This window comes from Rhinopithecus bieti, unplaced genomic scaffold, assembly GCF_001698545.2.
Source record: "Rhinopithecus bieti isolate Rb0 unplaced genomic scaffold, ASM169854v2 scaffold_17429, whole genome shotgun sequence".
In the NCBI taxonomy this organism is placed as follows: domain Eukaryota; kingdom Metazoa; phylum Chordata; class Mammalia; order Primates; family Cercopithecidae; genus Rhinopithecus; species Rhinopithecus bieti.
Genome location: NW_016808905.1, coordinates 406,152 through 433,322, shown reverse-complemented (window position 1 = coordinate 433,322; position 27,171 = coordinate 406,152). Strand labels below are relative to the sequence as shown.

At 44.5% G+C, this 27,171-nt stretch overlaps 1 protein-coding gene across 1 annotated transcript in view; it reads right to left on the bottom strand.

Moving 5' to 3' along the window:
* Positions 1-10,099: 10,099 nt before the first annotated feature.
* Positions 10,100-27,171, bottom strand: part of GPD1L (glycerol-3-phosphate dehydrogenase 1 like) — a 67,351-nt gene continuing 50,279 nt past the window's right edge. The window contains exon 6 of the mRNA XM_017887690.1: positions 10,100-12,989. Coding sequence (XP_017743179.1) covers positions 12,888-12,989 — 102 coding nt within the window. The 3' untranslated portion in view covers positions 10,100-12,887. The remainder of the gene's footprint in view (positions 12,990-27,171) is intronic.

The window sequence follows — 27,171 nt, the reverse complement described above, 5'->3', positions numbered from 1 at the left end:
AAAAAAAAAAAAAAAAAAGGGGACCCACCCCTTTCCCCCCCACAAGCCCAAAAGGGGGGGTTTTTTTTTTTTTTTTTTGAGACGGAGTCTGGCTCTGTCGCCCAGGCTGGAGTGCGGTGGCCGGATCTCGGTTCACTGCAAGCTCCGCCTCCTGGGTTCACGCCATTCTCCTGCCTCAGCCTCCCGAGTAGCTGGGACTACAGGCGCCCGCCACCTCGCCCGGCTAGTTTTTTTTTTTTTTCTAGTAGAGACGGGGTTTCACCGTGTTAGCCAGGATGGTCTCGATCTCCAGATCTAGTGATCCGCCCGTCTCGGCCTCCCAAAGTGCTGGGATTACAGGCTTGAGCCACCGCGCCTGGCCAGGGTATTTTTTTTAAGCTTGTGAAAATGTTCTAAAATTGTAACAAAAACTCATTGTACACTTTCAATGGTTGAATTGTATGATATATGAACTACATCTCAATAAAATTTTTATAAAATACTGGAAGATCTTTGCAGTGCATATAAGCAACCAAATATACAAATAATATGTATTTTAAATGTATTGTGTATACTATATTGTAGTCTGTAATATATTATCTTTATATAATATACAGATATACATGATATAGAATATAAAATATTAAGATCATGTAAAGACAGACTTCCAGGAGCAAAAAAAAAAAAAAAAAAAAAAAGGAAGAAGAAAAGGAAAATAGAGGATATGCACAGTCAACTCACAGGAGTTCATTGGAAGGCCAATGAACACAAGGAAAGAAGCTCAACATCTTTGGAAATCAGGGAAATGAACATTAAAATATCAACCAGATATCAGACCTATCAGATTGGCAAAAACCTACACAAGTTAGTATGGCAACACCAGGTGATGCCAAATGTGGAGAAATGAGAATTCTTCTTTACTAATGGTGGGAGAAGAGATTGGTTGAAGGTCTTTGAAAAGCAATGTAGTAATATTTTAGTAAATTGGAAGATGTGAGTATCTCTTGGCTTCCTAGCATATACCCATGAGAAAGTCTCACTTAGGTACACAGGGGACAAGCACAGAAATATTTTCCATTTTGTTTCGTTATCAGTAAAACAAAAACAAAATCTTCAAACAACCTAAATCCCATCAATAGGGAAATGAATAACTAGAATGGGATTTATTCATATAATGGAAAGTAAGACAGCAGATAAAAATAAATGAATTTGAGCTATTGTATGCAATAAAAATATTTAAAATATAATTCATATTTTATCTCCTTAAAAATGAGACTAAATAGAGCAAAAGTATAGGAGAAAGTCCAGTTAATACATATATATATTGCTTGCATCTGGCACACCATCACTCCTGCCACACCGCATTGGCAAAGCAAGTCACAAGACCAAACCCAGATTTGAGGGCCTGGGAAGTATACTCTGTCTGTACAGTCTGTAAAGTCTCGTGACCAAATGCATGGATTCAGGGAGGGGTGAAGTGGAGCCAAGATCTACTACATCACCACGTCATTTGATCAGCCACATCGCCGTGTCATGGGCCTACTTCCAGACAGGAACCGACTGGAACAGAGCACCCCCTAGTGGTCATCTCTGGGCTAGATACTGAGGACACACAGTATCAGTAGAACCTCTGGCTTAGGGAGAACTGCCCAGTCACCAGGACAGGATGTATGCACAAAAAGATCAGTAAGATATTCAACTTGAAGACACAATTGACCCATGTGTTGAAGGAATGGTAGGACTTAGTGTCCAATGGAGACAAGGATGCTCTGGGAAGGAGAGGTGCCTTGAAGAAAGACTGGTGGTAGCCACACCTCTGTGCCTTTGCAAAATGGGACTACTACCACTGTCCTTGAAATAAGTTATAGGAAAGGGCCTGACACATAGTAACCGCTCAGAAAATGTTAATAGGCTGTAGAAACTGAGCTCTAACCCCGATCTGCCTCCACATCCCACTCGCTTTTCCAACTACCATCCCACTGTCCCTTCTTCCCCCACTCCCAGGCTTTCTTGCCATCACAGAGCCTTTAGCACATGCTGCTACCTTTACCTGGAACACCTCTTCCCTATTTAATTCCACCCCATCCTGCTACATGGGTTGAGGGTCACTTCCTCAGGAAAGCTTTCCTTGACCCTAGTTACAACTTTGCTTAGCACACGACATGTCCTCAATAAGTATCTGTTAAATGAACGATATTGGTTGAATAACCCTTGCGCAGTGCTGCCCTCAAGTGACTACTCTGGGTATTGCAATAATTTTAAACAGACTCCGAATGGTTGTCACTCTTAGGACAGTAGGATCAAAGAGAACAGGGTCCTGAATGAATAAGTCCTGAGGAATGGGGTGCAAGATTTATAAATTACCCGCAAGAAATGAAATGTGAACTTCTGAAGTTCAGGCCTCACCCTGCACACTGTGCTGGGCTTAGACTCCCACTCCTTCCTTCCTGCCACACAGATACTCCCTTCACCCAACTCTGGCTTCAGTAACTGCCTGGGCACTGGCCTCACCCAACATATCTGCTCCTCATCCCCTTTTGATCTGTTGTCCAGAGTGTCCTCTTGCTTCCTGGACATCTCCCTACAAAGGCCCCAAGAAATTCGATCCAAATATAGATTTGTCCTTTTCTCTCTGGGTTCTTTCCATCATGAAATCCCCTAATATGTTCAGGGAATTGGGAAAAGCAAATGACATGTTTTCTGACTTCTCAAGAAACCCAAGATAAAAGATACTATTTACAGACAAGAAAATTAAGGCCTAGGGGGAACTTACTTTCCCAAGTGCACACAGGTCTAAACACCCACCTGACTCCAAAGTCCTGAAACGAGAGATGGACTAGTTTTAGAGGGTCATGACTTTAAGAAAAATAAAAATCTATGAAAACAAAGCTTGGTACAGGGCCTTAGAAAGGATTTACACAAGTGAGAGTCTTGAAGCTTAAATTTCATTAGCTTCATGATTACACAGCATCCTAGTGAAAATTATGCTATCTCCAAAGATAACACACAAGCAAACCAGAAAGATTAGGATGCAAAGAGGTTTTATCTTTCCTACCACTCTCCTTGCTGAAACTGCCTCCTTTAAAAGTATTTCCCAGATGTGTTCCTGGAATCTTTCCTAAAATCAAAAAGCAGGAAATAAGTGTTTTTTGCTTTTGTCAGAATGTCAGTGTCAGAATGAGAGACAGAGAGAAGAAAACAGAAATTTAATAAAGATGTTCATAAGTGGATCTCCAACATCAAGGAAGGGAAAGAGATCAAGAAGTAACAAAAGTCCCCCACACATCTAGGTGGACACAGGCCAGCAGTGAAAGTAAAGCTGCTGTATGTCAAAATTTGTGGTCTGGGAGCTTCCGGATAGCTGAACATATGGAGGTCCCTGGAGACTGGCGTGCCCAGGGAGGGCGTGGAAGCTCCATGCCCCTGACCCCATACCTGGCCCTATGCATCTCTTCATTTGTATCCTTTGTATTCTGGGGACCAGACCTCTATTTCCCAGGCTGTGTCCCCTTGCAGAGAAAGGCTGCATCAACTCTATTTTTCTTGTTTAAAAAATTTGTCTGCTAACCTAGGGATTGACAGACTTCAAGCCAAATCTGGCCCACTGTCTATATTTGTAAATAAAGTTTTATTGGAACAACAAAAAATTTGTGGTCCGTTTTGGGTTTAAAAGTCAAAGTGAAACTTAGACACTGGGCAGCTTCCTAGTACAAATTTAGCTTAGTTCATAAGAAATATGTGTCCTTCTAAAAACGTGACTGAAATGCCATAGGAATAAGGATGTTGTCTTTCACAGGATGCCAACTGCCTAGGGAAAAGTTACTCATGGAGAACGACCTCTAGTGGGCAAGGGTCATAGTTAATTAGAACCTGGAACTCCCCCAGAAAAGCATCTTACCCCCATTTCAGCTTGTTTCGACAACAGCTTGAAGAGGTTTTGCATAAATAGTGAATTTGTGGTTAAAAAAAAATTAATGTTTCTTGTTTTAACATTCGTTATAAACATCATTTAAATGAACCTTTCTGTGACTATAAAACTTTCAAGGCCAGGTGCGGTGGCTTACGCCTGTGATCCTAGCACTTTGGGAGGCCGAGGTGGGTGGATCACCTGAGGTCAGGAGTTTGAGACCAGCCTGACCAACATGGTGAAACCCTGTCTCTACTAAAAATACAAAAAACTAGCCAGGTGTGATGGTGGGTGCCTGCAATCCCAGCTACTTGGGCGGCTGAGGCAGGAGAATTGCTTGAACCTGGGAAGTGGAGGTTGCAGTGAGCCGAGATCATGCCATTGCACTCCAGCCTGGGTGACAGAACAAGACTCTGTCTCAAAAAAAAAAAAAAAAAAAAAACTTTCAGTACCAACTGTTACAACTATAGTAAGATGACTGCTTTAACACAATTGTAGTTCTGGATAACAAAAAATTTTATTTTTCACAGTGAAACTGATAGGAGAGACATAAATTATTGATAAGTACACAGGCTCACATTTCTGGGACTTATTGGTTCAATTTAGGCCTCTGGTTATTATAAAGAATTCCCTAATAGAGGCTGTAGAGGTAATTAGGAACAGAAAGTGAGGTCAGAAGCATAAATTGCAGCTATCTTTGTGAAGCGGGATTTGGCGGTTTCTATTAAAACATAGAACACACATACCTTTGAGCCAGCAATTCCACTTCCGGGCTTTTATGCTGTAGATTCACTTAGATAAATGAGCAGAAATCCATGCGCAAGAATGTTTTCTGCATCAATTATTATAATAAAAGGAAGACAGAAAACAAATAGTTATCTTTAATAAACTAAGGAAGAGTCAGAAAATGATGCAGATACGCAGAATGGTGTAGGAGATTATACTGATACAGAAAGTTCAATATTAAAACTATTTAAAAAGTTTTAAAACAGTATTGTCTTAAAATATGTCGCATGCATGAACACAGTACACTGATGAAAGTTTGCCAAAGAATTAAGAGTGATTACACTTTCAACTCTTCACATCATTGTTTGCTTTTGCTTAACTGTGAACACCCATTACTCAAAGGAGTTAATGTAGTCTTATCTAAGAGTTAAGAACATACAGACTTTTAAGCTAAACTCCCCAGGTCCAAAACCTGGCCTCATTAATTACTATCTCTGTTATTTGGACACATTCTTTATCCTCTTTGTGCCTTTGTTTCCCCATCTGTATATGGGGGTGATACATTTTTATTAATAAGTTCATATATGCAGAGCACTTAGAACAGTGCTAAAAGTGGGCCAGGCATGGTGGCTTATACCTATAATCCCAGCATTTTGGGGGGCCAAGGTAGGAGAATCACTTGAGGCCAGGAGTTCAAGATCAGCCTTGGTAACATGGTGAGACCCTGGTTTTACAAAATATTCAAAAATTAGCTGGGTGTGGTGGCTCATGCCTGAAGTCCCAGCTACTAGAAGAGGCTGAGGCAGGAGGAATGCTTCAGCCCAGGAGTTGGAGGCTGCAGTGGGCTAGGATAGAGCCACTGCACTCCAGCCTGGGCAACAGAGGGAAACCCTGACAAGAAAGAAAAGAAAAAAGAGAAGGAAGGAAGGAAGAGAGGAAGGAAGGAAGGGAGGGAGGGAGGGAGGGAAAAGAGAAGAGAAGGAAGGAAGGAAGGAAAAAGAAAGCGAGCAGTGCTGAAAGTGTTTTGCTACTGTTATTTTAACTTACAATTTTAAAAACTAGGTGTTGATATATTAGCGGAAAACTGGGTGAAGGGTACCTTTGCAATTTGTTATGAATCCGTAATTACTTCAAAGTAAAAAAGTTAAACATGCAGTTGTTAAAAATAACTGATATAAAAGATTGTCAAGATGTCATGTTAAGTAAAAAAAGCAAGATAAGGAACAATGCGTCTAGTAAGCTCAATTTTGTGTAGAGAAATGGGGAAGGGAATAAGAATATATGTATTTTGCTTATGTGTGTGAAATGAAATTCTAGAAGAGATTGTTACAAACTAATAACTACTTGGGAAGCAGGCTTTATTTTTTAACCAAATGACTGTGTTACCTATTGAAAAATTATTTAAAAACAAGACTAGTTACAAAACATGCAAATAACACTTCTATCACAGCATAAAAGCATTTTCATTTATAACAAGTCAAATAACACCAATTTGACAAATAACACGGTGCATTGAGTTCAATGGTAAAGTACTTTCCAATGACTCTATTTCACTCACAATGTGTACAATTCAGATAAGTTTAATTCCTCAGTCTTTGAGGGGGAGCTGAAGAACCACTCCTTCGGGTTTCAGACAGACGTGGTTTTAGGAAGTTCCAAGTAGCATATGGCCTTATCTAAGATCTAGTGACATTTCTAACTTAAAGCTTTTGAAACGAGGAAGACACCTTAAGGACATCACCACCTGGTGAAGACTTCTCTGATGTTAAGCACGTGTTATAAGTCCTGGAACTTGCTGGCATTCGTCCTAGAAAAAGAAGGATGAGGCCGAGCAGGTGGCTCACACCTGTAATCCCAGCACTTTGGGAGGCTGAGGCGGATGGATCACGAAGTCAGGGGTTTGAAACCAGCCTGGCCAACATGGTGAAACCCTTCTCTCTACTAAAAATACAAACATTAGCCAGATGTGGTGGCACGCCCCTGTAATCCCAGCTACTTTGGAGGCTGAGGCAGAACTGCTTGAACCCTGGAGGCGGAGGTTGCAGTGAGCCTAGACTGTGCCATTGCACTCCAGCCTGGGTGACAAAGTGAGACTCTATCTCAAAAAAAAAAAAAGAAAAGAAAAAAAAAGAAAAAAAAGAGAGAGAGAGAGAAGGACGATTGGATATACAAATTTGGATTTAGCCAGAGTTATCCTGGGTAGGGGAGAATCAGACAGACACACCCATAGGCACGCCCACATTCATATATAGCCTCCTGTGTCCAAAAAAGTGATGGCAAAACAGACACTGTGATGCTGTAGTAACCAAGGGATGAAAATGTCCCTAATCTCTTGATGTTTCTGCAAGTTCCATTTTAAAATTCCTGAAACATCAATTTTTTTTTTCATATCTGATAATAAGCAGATGTTGTGACAGGTTTGAGTGGGGGCACATCTCACACATGAGCATGAACACTCAAATCATCACACTTATCAACTACAAAAGGATCTCCTCAAACATCTTTTTAGCAATGAATGAAGTTATGCTAGCTGCTATAACAAGTAACCCCTATGTCTCAGTGGCATAATACAATAATTTTTATACCTATCAATCACAGACCAATGTGATTGGGGGGGTTCTTTCTCCACATTGTCTTGTAGAATCCTGGCTGAAAAGGGGTCCATCATCTTCAATGTATGGCTTCCAGAACATACTGGAAATTGATATCCAACCAGCACACACAGAAGAAATAATGAAGAATCAGACAGAACAGAACACCTGAAAGTGGCATTTTTGTCTCCCTATGTCATTGGCTACAACTTAATCATGTGGTGCCACCTAACTGCTGAGGAGGTTGGGAAATGTAATTTAACTGTGTATCTACAAAAACAACAGAAAGAAAAAATAATTTAGTGAACACATGGCATTGTTTCTGCCACAAACAGATATTGCCGTGATCATCTAACTTTTCTCCTTTAATATGTTGATTTCCTGCTCTTTATGGACCTTTACAGCAATTCTATGAGGCAGGCTGCACAGATATTATTCCCACTTACCAATGAGAAAAATGAACTTCAAAGAGAAGTTAGCTGACTTGGCTAAACAACATGGATATTAAATGGTTAAACAGGAGCTAGAACAAATCTTCCCACAGTACCATGCCTGCTCTCTCCCATCCCTACCAAAGGTAAATCACTTGCTTCAGTAACTTGAATCAATCATAGCTTCAGTAACTTAGATTATCCATAGATTCTTCATAAAGCGTATTTCCTCAAAAACGTTCACCATCAACTTAGTTTACATACAGTCATAAAAAGTTATAAAGACCACGTGATTAAATTTTAATGGAAATACATTATGGAGAATAACATAAAATTGAATGCACATAATTAAATCGGGACAAATTTCAGCCTTTGCTTCAAAAATTGCCTCCTTTTTCTCTCTTCTGTAACTCCTATCAGATGCATGTTCAAGTCCTATTCTATCTTCCACTTACCTTTTAAATCCTCAAATATTTTCTTTGCTAATACTTTAATGTCCTCAGATCTCATTTCCAGTTTGCCAATTCCATCTGCAGCTCTGTCAAATCTAGTCTTTAATCTTTCCATCTGCCTTTTTTTTTTTTTTTTTTTGAGACGGAGTCTCGTTCTGTCGCCCAGGCTGGAGTGCAGTGGCCGGATCTCAGCTCACTGCAAGCTCTGCCTCCCGGGTTCCCGCCATTCTCCTGCCTCAGCCTCCCGAGTAGCTGGGACTACAGGCGCCCGCCACCGTGCCTGGCTAGATTTTTGTATTTTTTAGTAGATACGGGGTTTCACCGTGTTAGCCAGGATGGTCTCGATCTCCTGACCTCGTGATCCGCCCGTCTCGGCCTCCCAAAGTGCTGGGATTACAGGCTTGAGCCACCGCGCCCGGCCCCATCTGCCTATTTTTAAAATTCAAATGATTATATTCATTCCTAAATGTTTGAATAGGTTCTTTTTCAAATCTGCCTGGCTGGGATTCTTTTTTCCTCCCATATAAATTTATGTTTTAATCCTCCTTTTATGCCTTTTTTTTTTTTTTTGAGGCGGAGTTCTCGCTCTGTCGGCCCGGGCTGGAGTGCAGTGGCCGGATCTCAGCTCACTGCAAGCTCCGCCTCCGGGTTCCCCGCCATTCTCCTTGCCTCCAGCCTCCGCGCGCTCGCTCCTCGCGCGCTCCTCGGCGTCCGCCCACCTCGGCCCGGGCTAGTCTTTTGATATTTTTAGTAGAGACGGGGCTGTCACCGGTCTAGCCAGGATGGTTCTCGATTCTCCTGACCTCGTGAATCCGCCCGTCCTCGGCCTCCGAAAGCCGCTGGGGAATGTACAGGCTTGAGCCACCAGCGCCCGGCCTTTTTATGCCTTTATTTTAAAAAATACCTTTCAAAGCATGTGGGCCAGGCTCACTGCTCATGCTTGTAGTCCCAGGACTTTGGGAGGCCAAGACGGGAGGATTGCTTGAGGCTAGGAGTTTGAGACCAGCCTGGGCAACATAGCAAGACCCTATCTTTACTTAAAAAAAAAAAAAAAAAAAGGCTGGGTGTGGTACCATGCCCCTGGAGTCTTAGCTACTTGGGAGGCTGAGGCAGGAAGATTGCTTGGGCCCAGGAGTTGGAGGATGCAGTGAGCTATGATCAGACTACTGCAGTCCAGCCTGGGTGACATAGTAAGACCCCATCTCTATAAAGGATTTCAGATGATTTTTATAAAGCATCATGGTATTACTCAAATTATTTGAAATCCTAAGGTTCTCTTGTTTTTAAAAATCTGTTGGTTTTCACTCATAATGAATTATTTTTCAATTATTTTATCTTTTCAAGACAGTGTCTCACTCTGTCTCCCAGGCTGGAGTGCAGTGGCATGATCTCTGCTCACTGCATCCTCAACCTTCCTAGGCTCAGGTGATCCTCCCACCTCAGCCCCCTGAGTAGCTGGGACCACAGGCGTGTGCCCCCACTGCACTCCAGCCTGGGTGACACAGCGAGACTCTGTGGCAAACAAAACAAAACATTTTTCTCCCCATGGGGCCCAGCCTCCTTGTTTGTGCCTATACCTGGCTTTTCTTTGCTCATTTTCCCCCCTGACAACATAGCCTTTGGTGGGCTCTCGTGTGGCATAAGCTTCACAACCCAATCCTTTCAACTCTGGCAATCGGTCCCCTATTTGTTTTAGGATTCTAGGAATTTCCCTTATATTTTTATGAGATCAGCACTGGTTATATTTTCCCAGATTCTAAAGGTATATATGGAGTGGGGAGAAAGGGATTTCAAATTCACCAGAAGGTCTCCATCCTAAACTGCAATTATATAAAAATATCAGTAAACAATAAAAACAGATGCATTTAAGGCCTGGGATTAGAGATGAAGCCCTTCCGTTGAAAACTGTTTTTGATATTGGTAATGAAACACAGTTCAGGAAAAAAAGAAAGAGCTGACAGAAAAAATGATTATCTAAATTGATAAAAAGAAAAACAGGATCCACAGCGCAAGTTTAGGGGGTTAAATGTTTATTAAATCAAGCTTTTAAATTATATGTCCACCTACAGTCTGTAAACAAATAGAGTACACATGTCTGTAAAAGGCTAGCAGATAAGAACCCGTGGAAAAACCAAAGTTCCCTTTGCACACCGGCACCTCATCACAACACCCCTCTTGGTGGGGATGCCATGGGGCCATGTTATAGTCAAAAGTGAAATGAAAAACCACAAGTTTAGTTTGACTCCATCTCCTGGGGTAGATTTCATTCGGATACTCGTTCCACATTATAGGAGGGTGGATCCTAGCAAGGCAACAGTGTAGTTTTTACATTCACAGATTGGCTGAAGTTGTACAAATTGAGCTTCTAGTCTAGGTGTCTCCCTCCCTGTTACCACACTTTGTAAGAAATGTGAATTAAAATGAACAATGGACCACAGGTGGTTATAAAAATAGATAACTCGCAGAGTCATAAATATCTACAGTTAGTAGAGCAGAAACTTATAAAATTTACCTTTTTCCATAATGTGCAGAATATCCTAAGTATGTTCGAGAGACACAGTCAGCAGACTTCAGAGTGGTAATTACAAGGGCATTTGTAAAGAAATAACACTCGAGCACAAACCCAGAGTAAGAGCTGAATGCAGACGAAAATACGCAAAACACGCAAAGTCCCAACTCCTCACATCTCATTATGCTACTTACTAGACACCACAATTAGCTTACAGCCCTTCACGGATCTTTCAAAGTAACTTTCAGTTACCCACGTACATACTTTAACAGAGATTTTTCATGAGACAAGCAAAGTGGGCTAGCGGCGGCGCGAACACTGCAGAAACCGGGAGCGTTTCATGTGCTTTCGCATACTTCTGTGTATGCGGCTTTAAAACGCTCCAAAAATGTTTTGGATAGAGTCTTTAAAATTCCCATGAAAATCTATTTTATAGTCATTTCAAGGTATAGAAAAAAAGAAATCCTAAACTGGGGTTGAGGGACAGCCCCAAATCTCACAAAGTAACTGAAATTCCAGGACTATATAAATTACATTCATATGTTCCTTTAACACGTATCAAGTGCTATGTAAGGTAACTGCAATGCTATTCTGAAGCCAATCTCATTTAAAACAGTACAGTAAATCCCATCCTAATTCTACAGTTAAAGCACTTATTCCAGGTAGTGTGCGTTTCAGCAAAGCTGACATCTTGTACAACAGTGTCACCTTAAAGCTTCATCAAAGATTCACAGCAGGCCTAAACTGGAAAAGTTCAGAACCAACAATACCACAGGTAGTTATTCATCCTAATTTCTCACAGGGAGTGAAGGGTCTACTTGAGTTATCCTAAGGTCACCTAAGCCTAAGAACAGTGTTCCCTGAAAACTCTGGCAAGTTTCCTCACCAAAATCTTTCTTCAGTGTAACGTGTTTGGGACTTGCTAGGCTAGAAAAATGGGTTCCACTGATGCCTAAACATACATTCTACACCTTTAAGAGGCGTACACACGTAGTGCTTCCCAAACTCACTTGACCTTTCCAGGGAACACCTGGAATAATCACTGGATCTTGGGACACTCATTTCCTAGGGAACACAATTAGAGGAACGCCACGTTAAAGCAGATTTTCTAAAGTAGTGGTTCAAAAACTGTAGTGAGCATCAGAAGCACAGATGCCATACCCCTTCAGAGGTCCAGGGTGGGACCTGGGAACCTGCATTTCTGAGACCACCCCCTCCCCTGCAAGTGAAGCTGATGCCGCTGCACTGAGGACCGCCCTTGGAGTGGCACCGTCGAGAGGATGGCCTGCACAGATCTCAGCGGCAGGAAGCCCTCCTATGGCCTCAGGAAAGGCTGCACATGGCATTTGCCAGAAGCAATTAGTCGGAGGTCAAATCAGCCCAGTGACTTCTCAGAGGGTCATGCACCTTGGCGTTGCACTTGACTCCTGGCTCTGTCCCTGTCACTAGGTGACCAGGAGGAGTGACTGCATCTAACAAGAGGAGTAACAGTAGCCCCCCACACCCCCCAGTGGATCTATGATGCTTAAGAAAAATGTTTGCAAAAAATGCACTAACTAGCCAAAAAAGCATCATACAGGTGTCTGTTCATCAGAAGAATGTGCCAGCCACAGCAGGAAAATCCCAGATGAGTTTTCTGTCTTCTGTTACTGCTGAGCCTTGATGAAGGCACATTCTGACAACTAACAAAGAGAAAAGAGGCTAAAAATGCAGACAACTGTGGTGAGGGGAAAATACGAGTGGATTATTTAATTAAAAATACCTGATTGTTCAAAAAACAAAGGCCAGCCCACAATCAAAATAGTTAATTATGCTGGCTTTAAGATAATGTTTAAAAGTTAAATATGTTGATCTTTGAACACACTCACTCCTCCACTCTACCATGTTAATGCTGGTTAAAATTTAACATTAGAAGAATGAGAAAAAAAAAAATCCTCCAATACGTATGAATTACACCTAAAAAATTTAGTTAAGATCGTTCCAATCTTATAAGCTACCATTATGTGGAAATTTCATAAGCAATTTTGAAAAAAGACATTTAATTTTGGCTCATGGAAACATCCACAGAATGAGGAATAAACCACCATTCACACGTTTGCATGTGTGTTTAGTTACTGCCCAGTACATCTTTGCCAATGAACTGCCTCTCACAATTCAAAACGATCCCGTAAAATCCATACATATCCATGATGAGATTACAGTCAAACAAACATCATGTTGCCAAGTCCTGGTTTCCACGTGAACCCAAAAATTGATCAGAAAGGCAGAACTTCCCCCAACACGCTGCATGATTCACTTTATGTATGCTCTGGATGGCTCTGAAGACAAGACAGCATCTCTTGAACCGGTCTGCTTTCGTAGCAGATCTGATACACAGCAGTAAACAATGGAAACCTAGTTGGGAAGAAATGTGAAAAGACAAGTTTAGGCCACTAGATTTACCTCAGAGAAGAAGTTAGGTTTTCTGTCCTAACAGATTGCAGGTCCGTATGTGACTGTGGAAAACACGGTAAGCACTTGCTACATTCCTTTATCATTTGTTCTGCAGAGAGCCTCTGGAATGTGGCTGTCAGATCCTGGTGTGACCTAGACCATCCTCTGCCTAATTAAGCTTGGAGCACACTTTCCACAAACAAGTCACATGGTGATCCCACCAGGGCAAACTGTTGTCATTTACATAAAGAGTAATGTAAATGACATTTACATTTACATTACATACGGCTCCGACTCTTGGTCAAATCTTGGATGAGTCTATATTCTGTCATTATTTTAAAAGCTGTACAAATAAATGTTTAAATTGCTCTCCCTTCTCCAAAAAGAATCATCCCAAGATAACGATGAGGCAGTCTACACATCACCACAAATAATGTAGGCTGGAATGTTCCCGCGAGAATCTGAGTGAGGACCCACGAGGAGCAAGCACTCATCTCATGTCAGAAGCTTGATTTAGCTTACCTCTTCTTCCAAGATGTGAATACAGATATTAGTGGAAAGTCACTAAAGAAATAATTTCATCAGGCTTTGTTTCTTTTTTTTTTTTTTTTTGCGACAAAGTCTCACACTGTCACCTGGGCTGGAGTACAGCGGCGTGATCTTGTCTCACTGCAACCTCCACCTCCTGGGTTCAAGCGATTCTCCTGCCTCAGCCTCCTAAGAGTAGTCGGAATTACAGGTGTGTGTCACCATGCCTGGCTAATTTTTGTATTTTTAGTAGAGACGGGGTTTTACCATGTTTTTCAGGCTGGTCTCGAACTCCTGACCTCATGATCCACCCGCCTCGGCCTCCCAAAGTGCTGGGATTACAGGAGTTAGCCACTGCACCAGCCCAGGCTTTTAAATACACACACACATAGCTCAAAGTGAGGTTGGCAGAATCAATAGAGTCTTGAAAGGCAATCCTGAAAATTAGCTGAACAGAATCTTATAATGATAATTTAATTTAAGAAGAAGAAATATACTAATGATCACATGTCTTCAGGAGAGTCCATTGTTGTAGGGCTGTTTTTTCATTGTAGTTTTTTTAAGGTATGGAACACTTTGTAATTTTTTTGGAGTCAGGTAGACCTAATCAAATCTGACTCTACAGCCTACTAACTCTCGGCAAGTTTCATAATCCTTCTAACTCTGTTTGTCCATCTGTAAAATGGGACTGGATACACAGCCTTGCTGCAAGTATTAAATCACTTATGTGTGAAGTGTACAGTACACAACTGGCAAATAGTGGGTGTGCAGTAACGACAGCTTCTAATAGCAGCCACAAGATGGACAGTGTGTCCTGGACTGAGAAAGCTCCATGAGGACTGGGACCAGGTCTGTTTTTTTCACTACTGTATTCTCAGTGCCTGGCACCATGCACAGCAAGGGGCAGGTGCTCAGTGAGAATTCGTTGAATAAATTCCCGTGGATGGGATTTAAAGCCTAGAAACTTCAGCCCCTTTCTTTGTCCTGCCATGCTATGTTTTCCTGTTCCTGAAACAAGAACGATGCATATGTCCCCAAAGCAGTGTGGTAGCAGATGACTGACCATCCAAAGCCATTTCCAACCTGCTTTTCCCTTTCCCAAGGTTGGAAGAGACTACTCACCTTCCTAGCCTTCCACCTAGAATTAGCCAAGTAACACAGTCCTAGGCAGCAAGACATAATACATCTGCTGAAGGTTTCTGGGGGAAGATTACTCTCCGCGAGAGGCACTAGAGGAAAAAATCTATTACCCCAGACTACTCTTGTTCCCTTCCTGAGTGTAAAAGTGAATGTGATGTCTGGAGCTGCTGCAGCCATGTTGAGGTTCAAGGGAAAGCCAACGGGATCACTGAGATTCTAATCCAGAGCTAGAGCCACTGGGCCAACACTTTAGTAATGTTCACCTCCATATTCCCTGTTACAACCGTGTGTTGCTCTTGCAGCTGGAAGCACTCCTAACTAGCATTTCCAAAGTGCATTCTGTGGATGGGATGTTAATGAGATATAAAGTGTGTGGAAGGGAAATTTCTACAGACAAGTAACTTGTTTAATCCTTAAAATCACCCCATGAGGTAGAAAATATTGTCCCCATTCTGTATATGAGTAAATTGAACCACAGTTTTGGACTCTGAAGCCAATGTGCAACCATTAGGCTACACTACCCATCTAAATATTATTTTCTATTATATAAAATGCTAAAAGGTCAATTAGATCAGTTTGGAAGACTCTCTAAATAAAGTTAGAGGTGAAAGGAAGAAAAAGACAACATTTCATTTAAAAATTTGACAAACCAGAGGCCCAGGCGCGGTGGCTCACGCCTATAATCCCAGCACTTTGGGAGGCCAAGGCAGGTGGATCACGAGGTCAGGAGATTGAAACCATCCTGGCTAACATGGTGAAACCCAGTCTCTAATAAAAATACAAAAAACTAGTCAGGCGTGGTGGCGGGCGCCTGTAGTCCCAGCTACTCAGGAGGCTGAGACAGGAGAATGGTGTGAACCCAGGAGGCAGAGGTTGCAGTGAGCCAATATCACACCACTGCACTCCAGCCTGGGCGACAGAGCAGGAACTTGTTTCAAAAAAAAAAAAAAAAAATTGACAAACCAGTCAGCTATCCCACTAATCAATACGGAGGGCTTAAGATGTTTCAGACTTCAGACTAAGTGCAGGGATGTACAGTATTATAAATAAAGCTATGCCAGGTGTGGCAGCTCATGCCTGTAATCCCAGCACTTTGGGAGGCCAAGGTGGGCAGATCGCTTGAGGCCAGGAGACCAGCCTGGGCAATATGTAAAAAAAAAAAAACAGTCTCTATTAAAATACAAAAATTAGCTGGGTGTGGGGGCACACACCTGTAATCCCAGCTACTGGGGAAGCTGAGGCAAGAGAATCACTTAAACACAGGAGGCGGAGATTGCAGTGCTGAGGTTGCATCATTGCACTCCAGCCTGGGTGACAGAGCGAGACCCAGGAGTTTACAGCATGCACCTCAGAGAGGTGTGTATGGGCTGAATTATGCCCTCCTCCCAATTCATGTGCTTCGGTCCTAACCCCTAGTACCTCAGAATGTGACAGGGCCTTTGAAAAGGTAATTAAGGTAAAATGAGAGTCTGAGAAGGAGGCAAAGAAAAGTTCTATTCAAGAAAAGAAGGTACCATAGGGAGTAAGAGGATGTACTGCACAGGAAGTTACGTTGGTGCTAGATTGAGGGGGGCTACCTCTGCCTAAGGACCATGTGCTTCACTCCATAAGAGCAGGAGGCCTCTGAATGTGAATGCTCAAGCTAGCAGGGATCATGGCGATCATCTGATCTTCCATCTTAATTTTGTGGATAAGAACACTGGGGCACAGGACAGCTAAATACGTGACTTGCCCAAGGCCACATGGCTAATAAGCCACAGGGCAGCCTTGAATGTTGCCCTCCTGCTATATTTTCTATAGCAATGGAGAAGAGAAGGGAGGGGAGAAGTGGTGGTCAGAATGAAAAAGAAAAAAGGAGTCAAAGTAACAGGTGGTGCAAAGGGAGAACAATAGGCCTCTGCCTTTGGGAGGCAGGTGGTACAAAAAAACCGCGGAGGAGTCCCAGGGGATTCTACACTCCAGCCCAGGAGAAGGGTGCTGCCACCTTTAATCCAGCAGCGATGTCATTAAGCACAGGTGCAACCTGTTCAATTTCTAATCAGAATAAATAAAATGGGACATGACCAAGGAGAGCTGCCTGCTCAGAGCAGAGATTTACCTGCTTGATTACACCTGCTTTGGAAATAGGCAGCTCCTGGCCCCAGAATCGCTGTTCTAGTCCATGTCCCCCTGGAGCTAAGAGACTAGTGCCCAGCCAACCTGTCCATCCAGAGAATCCTCTCAAGGCAGCCCTTGCTAGCACACAGATGCCACTTGAAAATTCTGATTGGGAGAGTCTCACCAAACAGACAGGTTGTTTTTTTTTTTTTTTTTTTTGAGACTTAAAAAAATTACTTGATAAATGCTCAGTGGTCATTCAAGTAGTCCAACCACATACAAACATACCACCGTCTGCTGCTAAGTAGGTAAGGAAAACCATGCACGTCAGAGGCATTTGCCTTTTAGTCACAATTTAAAGATAGCTCTCCTCCTTTGGCAGCCTGTTTGTGAACTTCCATCTCTGCATGGCTGGTTTTAAAAGCCATTTCAGAAAATAAAGTGCAAATTAAAGGGGAAGACAAACGCTCCATCCACCCTCATTTTTAACTTTCAGTATGGAACTCCATGGCTGATTAATTTGTTCTGGGTAAAAGAAGGAAGGGTGCTTGGTGCAGGGGGAGGTGAAGATGCGTGACTGGGACCAGCAGACACCTGAACTGACGGAACTAGAATGAAGGAGCTGCAACCAGAGATGACAGCAACGCCATCCACAACCCTCCTCCCAGCTTGGAGAGAAGCTCATGCTCTGAATTAGCCACAATCAGCATGTCAGTCCAGCTGCCCAGCTCCCTCCAGTCCTAGGCAACCAGACTTCCCCTCCCCCAGAGGGTGTTTCGTGAGAGTTAAGGATACATACAATATGTTACATAAGCATTTATGTGGTGGTATAGTTGGCATCACGATTATGGTCCCCCACAATCATGCTCAGTAAATCGGCAAGAGAAAGTGCTGTGGAGCAGGTGGTGCTGGGGAGTGGCCTCGGGAGAGGCTGAGAAGCTTTTGTGGTGCTACAGGGCTCGCTCTCTCAATCAGGTGGCAAATAAACTGACTCCAGCCCACCTTTAACACAAAACTGGCCTGGAAGGGCAATGGAGGATGGATGCACCCACCCATCTATCTATCCATTCACGCTTCCCACCCATCCACTCACCCATCTACCCATGCACCCATCCATCATCCATCCCTCCATCCATCCATCTCATCCCATCCCACCCACCCATCATCCATCCATTCACCCATCCCACCCATCCACTCACCCATCTACCCATGCACCCATCCATCATCCATCCTTCCATCCATCCATCTATCTCATCCCATCCCATCCCACCCATCTATCCATCCATTCACCCATCCCACCCATCCACTCACCCATCTACCCATGCACCCATCCATCATCCATCCCTCCATCCATCTTCATCCATCCATCTCATCCCTCATCTCTCCCCACCGCCATCACCATGCTCCATCCCTCATCCACCATCCTATTTCATCCCATCCTATGCCCCATCTACCCACCTCATGAAGAGGACTAGTAAGGCTGGCCCCATAACCTAACAGAGCTCCCTTCTGGATGGCATAATTTGGGCTAACCTGTCCTTCTTCTTTTCTGACTTGACATGTTAATAACCTGACCATACTTTTTATAAACAAAAAAGTAATCATTATCAAATTAAACTATTAATATATAGCTTTTACAAACACCTGCAAGGAAACTCGATCTAACTCATATTTTACTAACATGACTTCAGAATGAGTCCTTCATGAAGTTCAGCCTGTACAAAAGTTATCGTGAGACCACATGTTTTCGCGGGTAGTAGATCTCTCATGCCACCGAGTTTACCATCACACAAAGGACTGAAACTAATCCAGATGGGTTCTAAGGGCACTTCAATAGTCTGCTATCTCGGGGGGCTGAAGTCTGAGAAAGGACGATGGACATTATCTCTCATAGGACGAGAGAACTTACTTGTCCACTATCCTACTGTTGAGGATGCGTACTTCAGCAGAAGTCTGAGGGTCTTGGACTTTTGCCATTCAGCATCTCCTTCTCCAATTTCAATGGTCTTAAAAGTAAAGGAAAAAAAAAAAAAAAAAAAAAAAAAAACTGATGGTAAAGACGAAGATCATTTGTTGTTTAATTTTAAGTTTTGTTTGTTGTAGTAGAGATGGGGGTGCTGCTAGTGTGCAGGCTGGCCTGAACTGCTAAAGCGCGAATCTCCACCCTGCCTCCCAAATGGTGGAGTACAGGCATGAAGTCCACCATGCCTGCTAGCATCATTATTTCAAGCAGCAGAGTTGGATGAGAAGAGTTCAATTCCCCTGCTGGAGGCCAGGAAGATAAAGACACAAAAATAAAGAACTAGAAGAATCAAGTGAAAAAGAGCCAACTCAAAGAGCAAACAATCCCAGAAATAAATGCGGGCGAAAACCCACTGGCGCATCTCCACCGCCAAGCCAGCATCTCAAGTGATGAATAGGGTGCAGGAGGCACGTTAGGGCTACTTTCCATTCTTGGCGAAGCCTCGCCACCTCGGTACCCCCTCCGTAGCAGGTGGCTGATCAGTCGGCCACCCCGCACGCTCTCTATGAATCTTGGACACCTGCCCTTGCAGAAAGATCCCTGCAAAGCAATCATATTCATGTAGTCCAGGCGGTGACGCACTTTGGTGTTTGTCGCCACAGCGGAGCGATCACAGAACCCAGTCTCCCACATCTAGCAATGTTCTGCAAAGAGAGACAAAGCCAGGAGCCGTTATAGCAGCCCATTGGGGTAGGATGCAAGTTGGGATCTTAGCAGGACAGCCAGAGCCGTAGTAGCACCCCACTGTGTTGGATGCCACAGTGGTGGGGGATCTGAGGCAGGGACAGACATGGCCGTATAAGCACCCCACTTGGTATGATGCCAGGTGTGGGGATGCTGGGCAGGGACAGGACCGATGCGTTTAGCACCCACTGTGGTATGGAGCCACAGTGGTGGGTAGCTGATCAGGACACCAGATGCCGGATATCAGCACCCACTTGGTATTGATGCCACATGGGGGTGATCTGAGGCGGACAGACCAGAGACTTATACACCCACTGTGGTTATTAACTGGATGCCAGATGTGTGGGGATGCGAGGTCAGGGACAGACCAGATGCCCGTTTATAGCACCACTGTGGGTATGGATGCCAGTAGGTAGGGGGGATGCTGAGCAGGACAGACCGAGCCGTTATGCACCCACTGTTATGATGCACAGGTGGTGGGGGATGCTGAGGCAGGACAGACCAGAGGCCTTATAGCATCCACTTAGTGGCGTTTATGGATGCCAGCACTGTGGGGGGGATGCTGAGCAGGAGCACCAGATGACGTTGATAGCCACCCACTGTGGTAGATGCCACAGTGTGGGGGATGCTGAGCAGCGGACAGACCAAGGATGCGTTATAGCACCACGTAGTATGGATCCAGAGCTGTGGGATGCTGAGGCAGGGACAGACAGATGCCGTTATAGCCCCATGTTGAGGTATGGATGCACAGGGGTGGGGGATGCGAGTCTGACAGAGCCAGGGATGCGCGGTTATGAGCACCCACCCACTGTGGGTATGGATGCCAGAGGTGGTGGGGGATGCTGAGGCAGGGACAGACCAGATGGGATTGGCTCTCAGGGACATTGGCTCCATCCTCCTCAAAATGCTCAACGCCGGGTTCTGCTCTTGTATACCTGGGTGAAAGAGATGACTAAAGGAGAGACAAGGCTTCCCTATTCCCCTTTCTAGGGCAAAGAGCCCATATTTGGGGTCAGCAGGGGTCAGCAGTTGAAGAGCATTGGCCAGAAAATCTGAACGGCTGATAGTAGTCTTTGGTTAAATAATATTTGGACAAACTACTTTACTTTTTGTTTTGTTTTAAATGGAGTGCTTTATGCAACCACAACATTCATACAGAAAACTACACAAATGCTAAGTGCACAGATTGAAGGATTTCCACAAACTGAACACACCCCCATAGCCAGCACACTGATAACGGAAAAAAGCACAGCCCCTCCACCAGCAAGGGTAACCACCTCCTAACTTCTCACAGCATAGCTGTGTTTTACCTGCCTTTCAACGTTTTGTGAATGGAGTCATACAATATGTAATCTTTTATCTGTAGCTTCTTTGTCTTAATTCAACATCGTGTTTGTGAGATGCATCCACATTTTTACATAGAGCACATTTATTTTAATTGCTGCATAGTACTCCATTTTGTGAATATGCTGCAATTTATTTAATTGTCTGCTGTCAACTGGCACTGGGGTAGTTTCCAGTTTGGGGCCATGACAAACAGTGCTGCCACAGACACCCTGGCACATGCCCTCCAGTGACTACGTGCAGGCAATCCTGTCGGGTATGACCTAGGAGTTGAAACACTGGGTCATGAGGCCTGTATGTGTGCAGCTCAAATTCCAGCCTTTTGTTTCATTTAACAATCCCCAAATGAGTATTTATGGATCGCTCACTCTTTGCATGGCCTCTGCAGACACAAGGCAAACGAGACACAGAGTCTGCCTTTTCCGAAGCTGATAATCTGGTACGGGGATGGCAATCTAGGCCAACTGCCTGTTTTGTAAATAATGTTTTATGGGAACCCAGCCATACCCATTCATTTACACATCATCTATGGTTCCAGATTTGAGTAGTTTCAACAGAGACCGTATGGTCCACAAAGCCTCTTCTATCTGGCCCTGACGGAAAATGTTTCCCAACCCTGATCTTACAGGAAAAATAAAACGTGTGCAAATAACTGTAAGGCTCAGCAGAAAGTGATATTCCATAAAAGGTATGAGAATCTGAAATTCTGTTTCAACAGGTATGCACCGAGCATGCACTGTGCGGGGAGCACCTCGCTCAGCCCTGGAGGCACACAGTGATTGCAGGGGCTGGGGAGGGGTGCCAGGGGAATGCAGGGGCTGCAGATGCCCCCAGGGGAGAGCGGCAAAGATCAGAGTTAGACTCAGAGCTTGTCCTCAAGGAGCTGACAATCGGACTGAGAAAAGAGACACAACAAAGCACATCAAAAGGCAGAGAGGAGAGAGCATGCTGACAAGTGGCAGGAGCCACAGGTTTCCGTTCAAAGCAGGGAAGGCCAAATGGAGGAGGTGGCATCGGAGCTGGGCTTCAAATAATAAGGAAAAGTCAGATTAGCACCTATGACAAGTAACACCTGCATAGCTGCACAGGTGGCAACTCAGTGGGAACTTCAGTTGAGCCCCTGGGTTCCTGGCCCCTTCCACTTTTCCAGCTTCTTCGCCAAGAACACTCAGCACCAAAAAAAAAAAAAAAAAAATCCAACTATCTAACCACACTAGCAATTCCAGTAATACCTGGTGACTATACAGAGAGCTCTAGGAGATTTTAAAACTTGAAGCTAGTTTGGGAAATGAGTTAAAATAAGTGTATTTTTAACAAAACCAAGTTTTATAGTGAAAGAATAACTTTTCTTAAAACATCAGGCCTATAAAATGTGAGGGATGAGGTGAAAAAACAGAATGAGCTGGGGAATAAAAACATCTTCTCTAGTACACAGGCAGTTTTTGATAAAACACATCAAACACAGCATTGATGTGGCCGGGCTCACCATGACAAACAGACTTGGTCATTTAGATACAGCTATTGCTCACCAGGAGACTGAGGCACAAAGCTACTTCACGTGACAAAAACCTCCAATTGGGCCTCCTGAAGTTTCCATCTACTCCCCACAGACCCACCGAACAGAGCCCTCTCTTGCCCTCTCCCACGGGGTGACGTGGAATGAAGAGGCCTAGAGAATAACGGATGGGGATAGGAAGACCCCCCAGTGTCTTCTCTTCCTTAGCAATAATGTCAGAGCTCACTGGGGTTGCCGCTTATGCCTCTCACTGCAGTCAACACAAAAAGAAAAAAGTAGAAAAATTCTCTAAAAATGATGCAGGCAGAGCTGATGAGGAATTGGTCCCAGGAACTGACAGCCTGACCAAGTGCATATGTCTTCGTAAGGTACCAACTTGTCTGAACCTGCAAAGCTTCTCAGCCTCTTCCTACCACACAGGCTATGCGAACTGTAGGTTTCATCAGTTCTCAGACAGCAATCATCTCAAACTTCCACGTGTAGGGACGATGGAAGGGGGCAATTCCTGGCTTACACACTCTCAGCAACAGGCAGCATCAGGGAAGAGGCAAGACAGAGGCTGTGTGAAAGGAGCCTGGAGAGACGCTGGGGGTCAGGTGGGATCCGGTTCTGCAGCTCCGCTTCTAGAAGGGGTGAGCTGCCGAGTCAGGATGGGACACCCCGACCTTTTAGGATGAGTACTATGCAGAGGCTAAGACCAGGAACCATAAGAACACCTGGGGCTGGGCCCACCTAGGTCTGGACGCCCTTCCCAGCATAGCAGCCAGCTAAGGAGGCTACAAGAAGACAGAAGCGGTACACAGCACTGACATCCAGAGAGCCTCTACACGGCCACAGTGTGACCTAGGGCCAACTACTCCACCTCTCAGGCCATGTTCACTGCAGATGTAAAATTCAGGGCTTGGACAAGATTTTTCAAGGCCCTTCTGGTACTGACATTCTTTCAGGGAAGTTGGTGCAATTGTAGCCTGCACTGGGGCTGCAACCAGTACTGGGGCAACAGGTTGACACCTAGGGACATGCAGGTGGGCTGACTGCCAAAGCCCAGAGGCCAGCCCTTGGGTGATCTCGCCAAGTGGTTTTATTGAAGTTGCCATGCAATGTGGCGAGGCTTAGGCTGTTGGCCAACTCGTCAGATTCCTGAAATTGCTCTCTGATGCCCCCTGGACTGTGTCCCTACGTCCCCCTCCATCACAACATGAACCATTCTGAAACTGTTATATGAAAAACCAACCCCAGGAAATGTCTATGGGCTGAGTGGGAGAGAACATGGACTTCTGTTCAACAAGGGGCTCCTGTCAACAGATGAGGGGAGGCACTTATTTATTATGTGCCTTCAGTGAGCCCAGGCTAGTTACACACTGCCTCATCATCATTCCCACAACTCTGAAGCGTGCACCTATCCTCCTATTTCCCAACTGGCACACTGAGGCTCAGAGAGGTTTAGTGGCTTGCCAAGAACACCTCACTGGTAAGAGATGGAGTCTGGATGTGCTCCTGGTGCCTGGCTCTGCAGCCCGCTCTGTCCCCTGTGCCTTGCTGCTCCAGTGTGGGAAATCTGCCCTTCCCCACCCTTGGTCAAAAAGACCTGCCTGACCCTTTGCAATTCGGTGTCAAAGGAGAGTGCCTCCTGGCCTACACCAAGGCTTGGGAGGTAAAAAGGGTAGCTTAGGTTGGGCGTAATCCTAGCACTTTGGGAGGCTGGGGCAGGTGGATTGCTTGAGCTCAGGAGTTTGAGACCAGCCTGGGCAACATAGTGAAACCCTGTTTCTACCAAAAATACAAAAAGTTAGCCAGGTGTGGTGGCATGCACCTTTTGTCCCAGCTACTTGGGAGGCTGAGGTGGAAGGATCACTTGAGCCAGGGAGGCGGAGGTTGCAGTGAGCTGAGATCATGCCACTGCACTCCAGCCTGGGTGACAGAGTGAGCCTGTCTCAAAAAAAAAAAAAAGCTTAGGAGAAGAAAAGGTAATAAAAAATAGCAACAGCTAATCTTATTGAACTGTTCTAAGAGCTTCATATATTATTACCTCATTTGAACCTCACAACACTGTGACAGGGCAGGTCCTATTATCATGGTAACATGACAGGACACTGAGGCACACAGAGTAAGGAGCTTGCCGAGGAGATCACGCCAAACTGTGCTGCTCTAGGACCAGTGAGTGAAAGGCACAGAGAGGCCACCGCAGAGTCCAGATGAGAACTTTCTGACAGGAAGAGCTGACCCCACCCAACAGGAAAGATTTAGCAGGCGCTCTCTGCAACCGGAACCATCCAAGCAGGACTGTAGGGACAGGCCCTGAGCTCCAAAGCAGTGCTTCCGTGTTGCTGTACTCAGAAAAGCCAGATGAGGGTGCCTGGGAGCTCCCTCACAGCTCCTCTGCGGCCCCTTCACTGCAGGGCGTGGGAGTCTAGACCACCCCAAAGCTTCTACTAGAAGCTTTTACTAGGCATCTAACCTCCTCACCAGGGGAGATCAGGAGACCCAGTGCAGGGTAAAGAAACGCCTCTCTTCTAAGAGGACCCTGGGCTGCAACCCAGTTTAGTCGCCTTATGACAGATCTTGAAATCCTCGTTCTCTCCCTCCACCACTTATCACTGTCAAAAGAAAAATAAACATACTGAGCCAGTCAGAGCGTGTTGGAATAGCATCCAAGCAGATGTCCTCCGAGATCACTCAGATGTGAAAGTTATCATTATCCACTGTGCATTTAAATCTGTTTTAAACTCTTTTGGAGCTAAAAATACCATAATTTTCAGAAGACAGACATGTGTAGCCCTTCCCCATCTCCTGGGTGATGGCAATACTCAGAGGCAATCATCTACTCCCGAGTGCACTCCTTCCAGTTCTGAATAGGGGTGGGTCGGATGGGGCTCAATTCCTCTCCCACTTCCACCTTCCCATAAAAAGAATATACAACAGGGGAACCAGCCCATGCTACCTGCAGGTTACACAAACATTCTCACCACCCAGTAAGAACTGCCTCCCTGAAACCCAAGTCAGTACTCACTGTTTTCTCTCAGTCCAACAATCCATCTGACTCCTGAGGCTAGCTGCTAAGAGGAGACTGTCTGCAGGGTTTGGGATTACCAAAGGCAAGCTGCCACGTGTTGCTTGCTGCTGGCCCCTGTCTAAGGCAGCCTGGCTGAGATGTCAAGGAAGGCTGAGGCAGGTCCACACCTGGCCCACCAAGCTGGTCATACCAATATGAAGCTGCCTTAGCTGGAGCAGCGTTGTCCAACAGAAGTTTCTGCAATGATAGAAATGTTTTGTATTTGCTCTATCGAATACAGTAGCCATTAGCCACACGTGGCCACTGAGTCTTTAAAATGTAGCTACTGTGATTCTGAAATGGAATTTTTAGTTTTTAAGAATTTTAATTAACTTGAATGTAAATGTAAATAGTACATATGCTTAGTGGCTAGCATGTCAGACTATGTAGGCCTTGCTCTCACTCACATAAAGGTGCTCTTGGGCGAGCAGTGACCCTGACTACAGATGAGACCCAAAGCTGGGCATCCTGGCATGGTTTATCACAGCCAAGCCCTGGAGCAAACCTACATGCCCAGCAATTAGAACTGCAGAACAACCCCACAAAGGAACACCACCAGCCTGTGCCAGCCTGTACCATGGGCTGCTGCTTTATCCCCAGTCTATTCTTTCCTTCTACAATAATAGTCTCTTATTTTAATGCCAGTGTATGGCTACCAGAAAAAAGATCCCCCAAATGATTTTCCAGCCTCCCTTGCAGCTAGTTATGGTCACACCTAGTGTACCCACTGAGATGAAGCCAAGTGACAAGGTTGATTTTCCAGAACCTTCCTTGAAAGATAGCTGCCACGTGCCCTTTGTCCTTAATTTTATTTTTTCTTTCTTCTTTTTTTTAACCTTGCTGCCTGGAAGGCAGATGTGACGTTGATGCTCTGGTCACCTTCACAGACCACGAAGACAAAGGCCACACCCTATGCTACCCTATGCCATTCAGTGTTTGTCCTCTTCAAAACCCATGTTGAAATTTGGTGGCCACTGTGGCAGTGTTGGGAGGTGGAGTCTAACGGGAAGTGTTTTGGTCATGCGTGTTCTGCCTTTGTGAATGGACTGAGGTTTTTCCTTAGAAAAAAGACTCTGGGAGTGGCTCCCTGTTTGCCTCTTCCACTCCTCTGCTGCGTGAGGGTCAGCACTCCTCCCCTCCAGAAGCATTCAAGGTGCTACTGGGAACAGACCGTGCCCTCATGAGACACCAGAACTGCTGGTGCCCGATACTGGATTTCCCAGCCTCCAGCACCGTTATGAGCCAACACGTTTCTGTTCATTATAAATCACCCAGTCTCAGGTGTTCTGTTAGAGCAGCACAAAATGGGCTAAGGCACCCAAGTGAGCTAGAAGAAGCCTGGGTCCCTGTGAATTCTGTATAATAGAAATGTCATATATACTCTGGATTTTACATGAGAAAGAAAGAAGCTTCTACCTTGTTCAGCGAGTACAGTTTGAGCATTCTAATCTGAAAATCCAAAATCCAAAATGCTCCAAAATCTGAAACTTCTGGAGCACCAACATGATGCCCAAAGGAAATAGTCATTGGAGCATTTTGGATTTCCAAACAGGGATGATGAACTGGTAAGTATAATGCAAATATTCCAAAATCGAAAAATTCCAAAATCCAAAACACCTCTGGTCACAAGTGTTTTGGATAAGAGATACTCAACCTGTATTATTTTTGGTCTCTGTTAAAAAAAACTTAATCCTGATAAAGAATCTATTAAAAATGATAGCGTTTTGGCCAGAATCACCATCTTCCAGTAATTTACCAA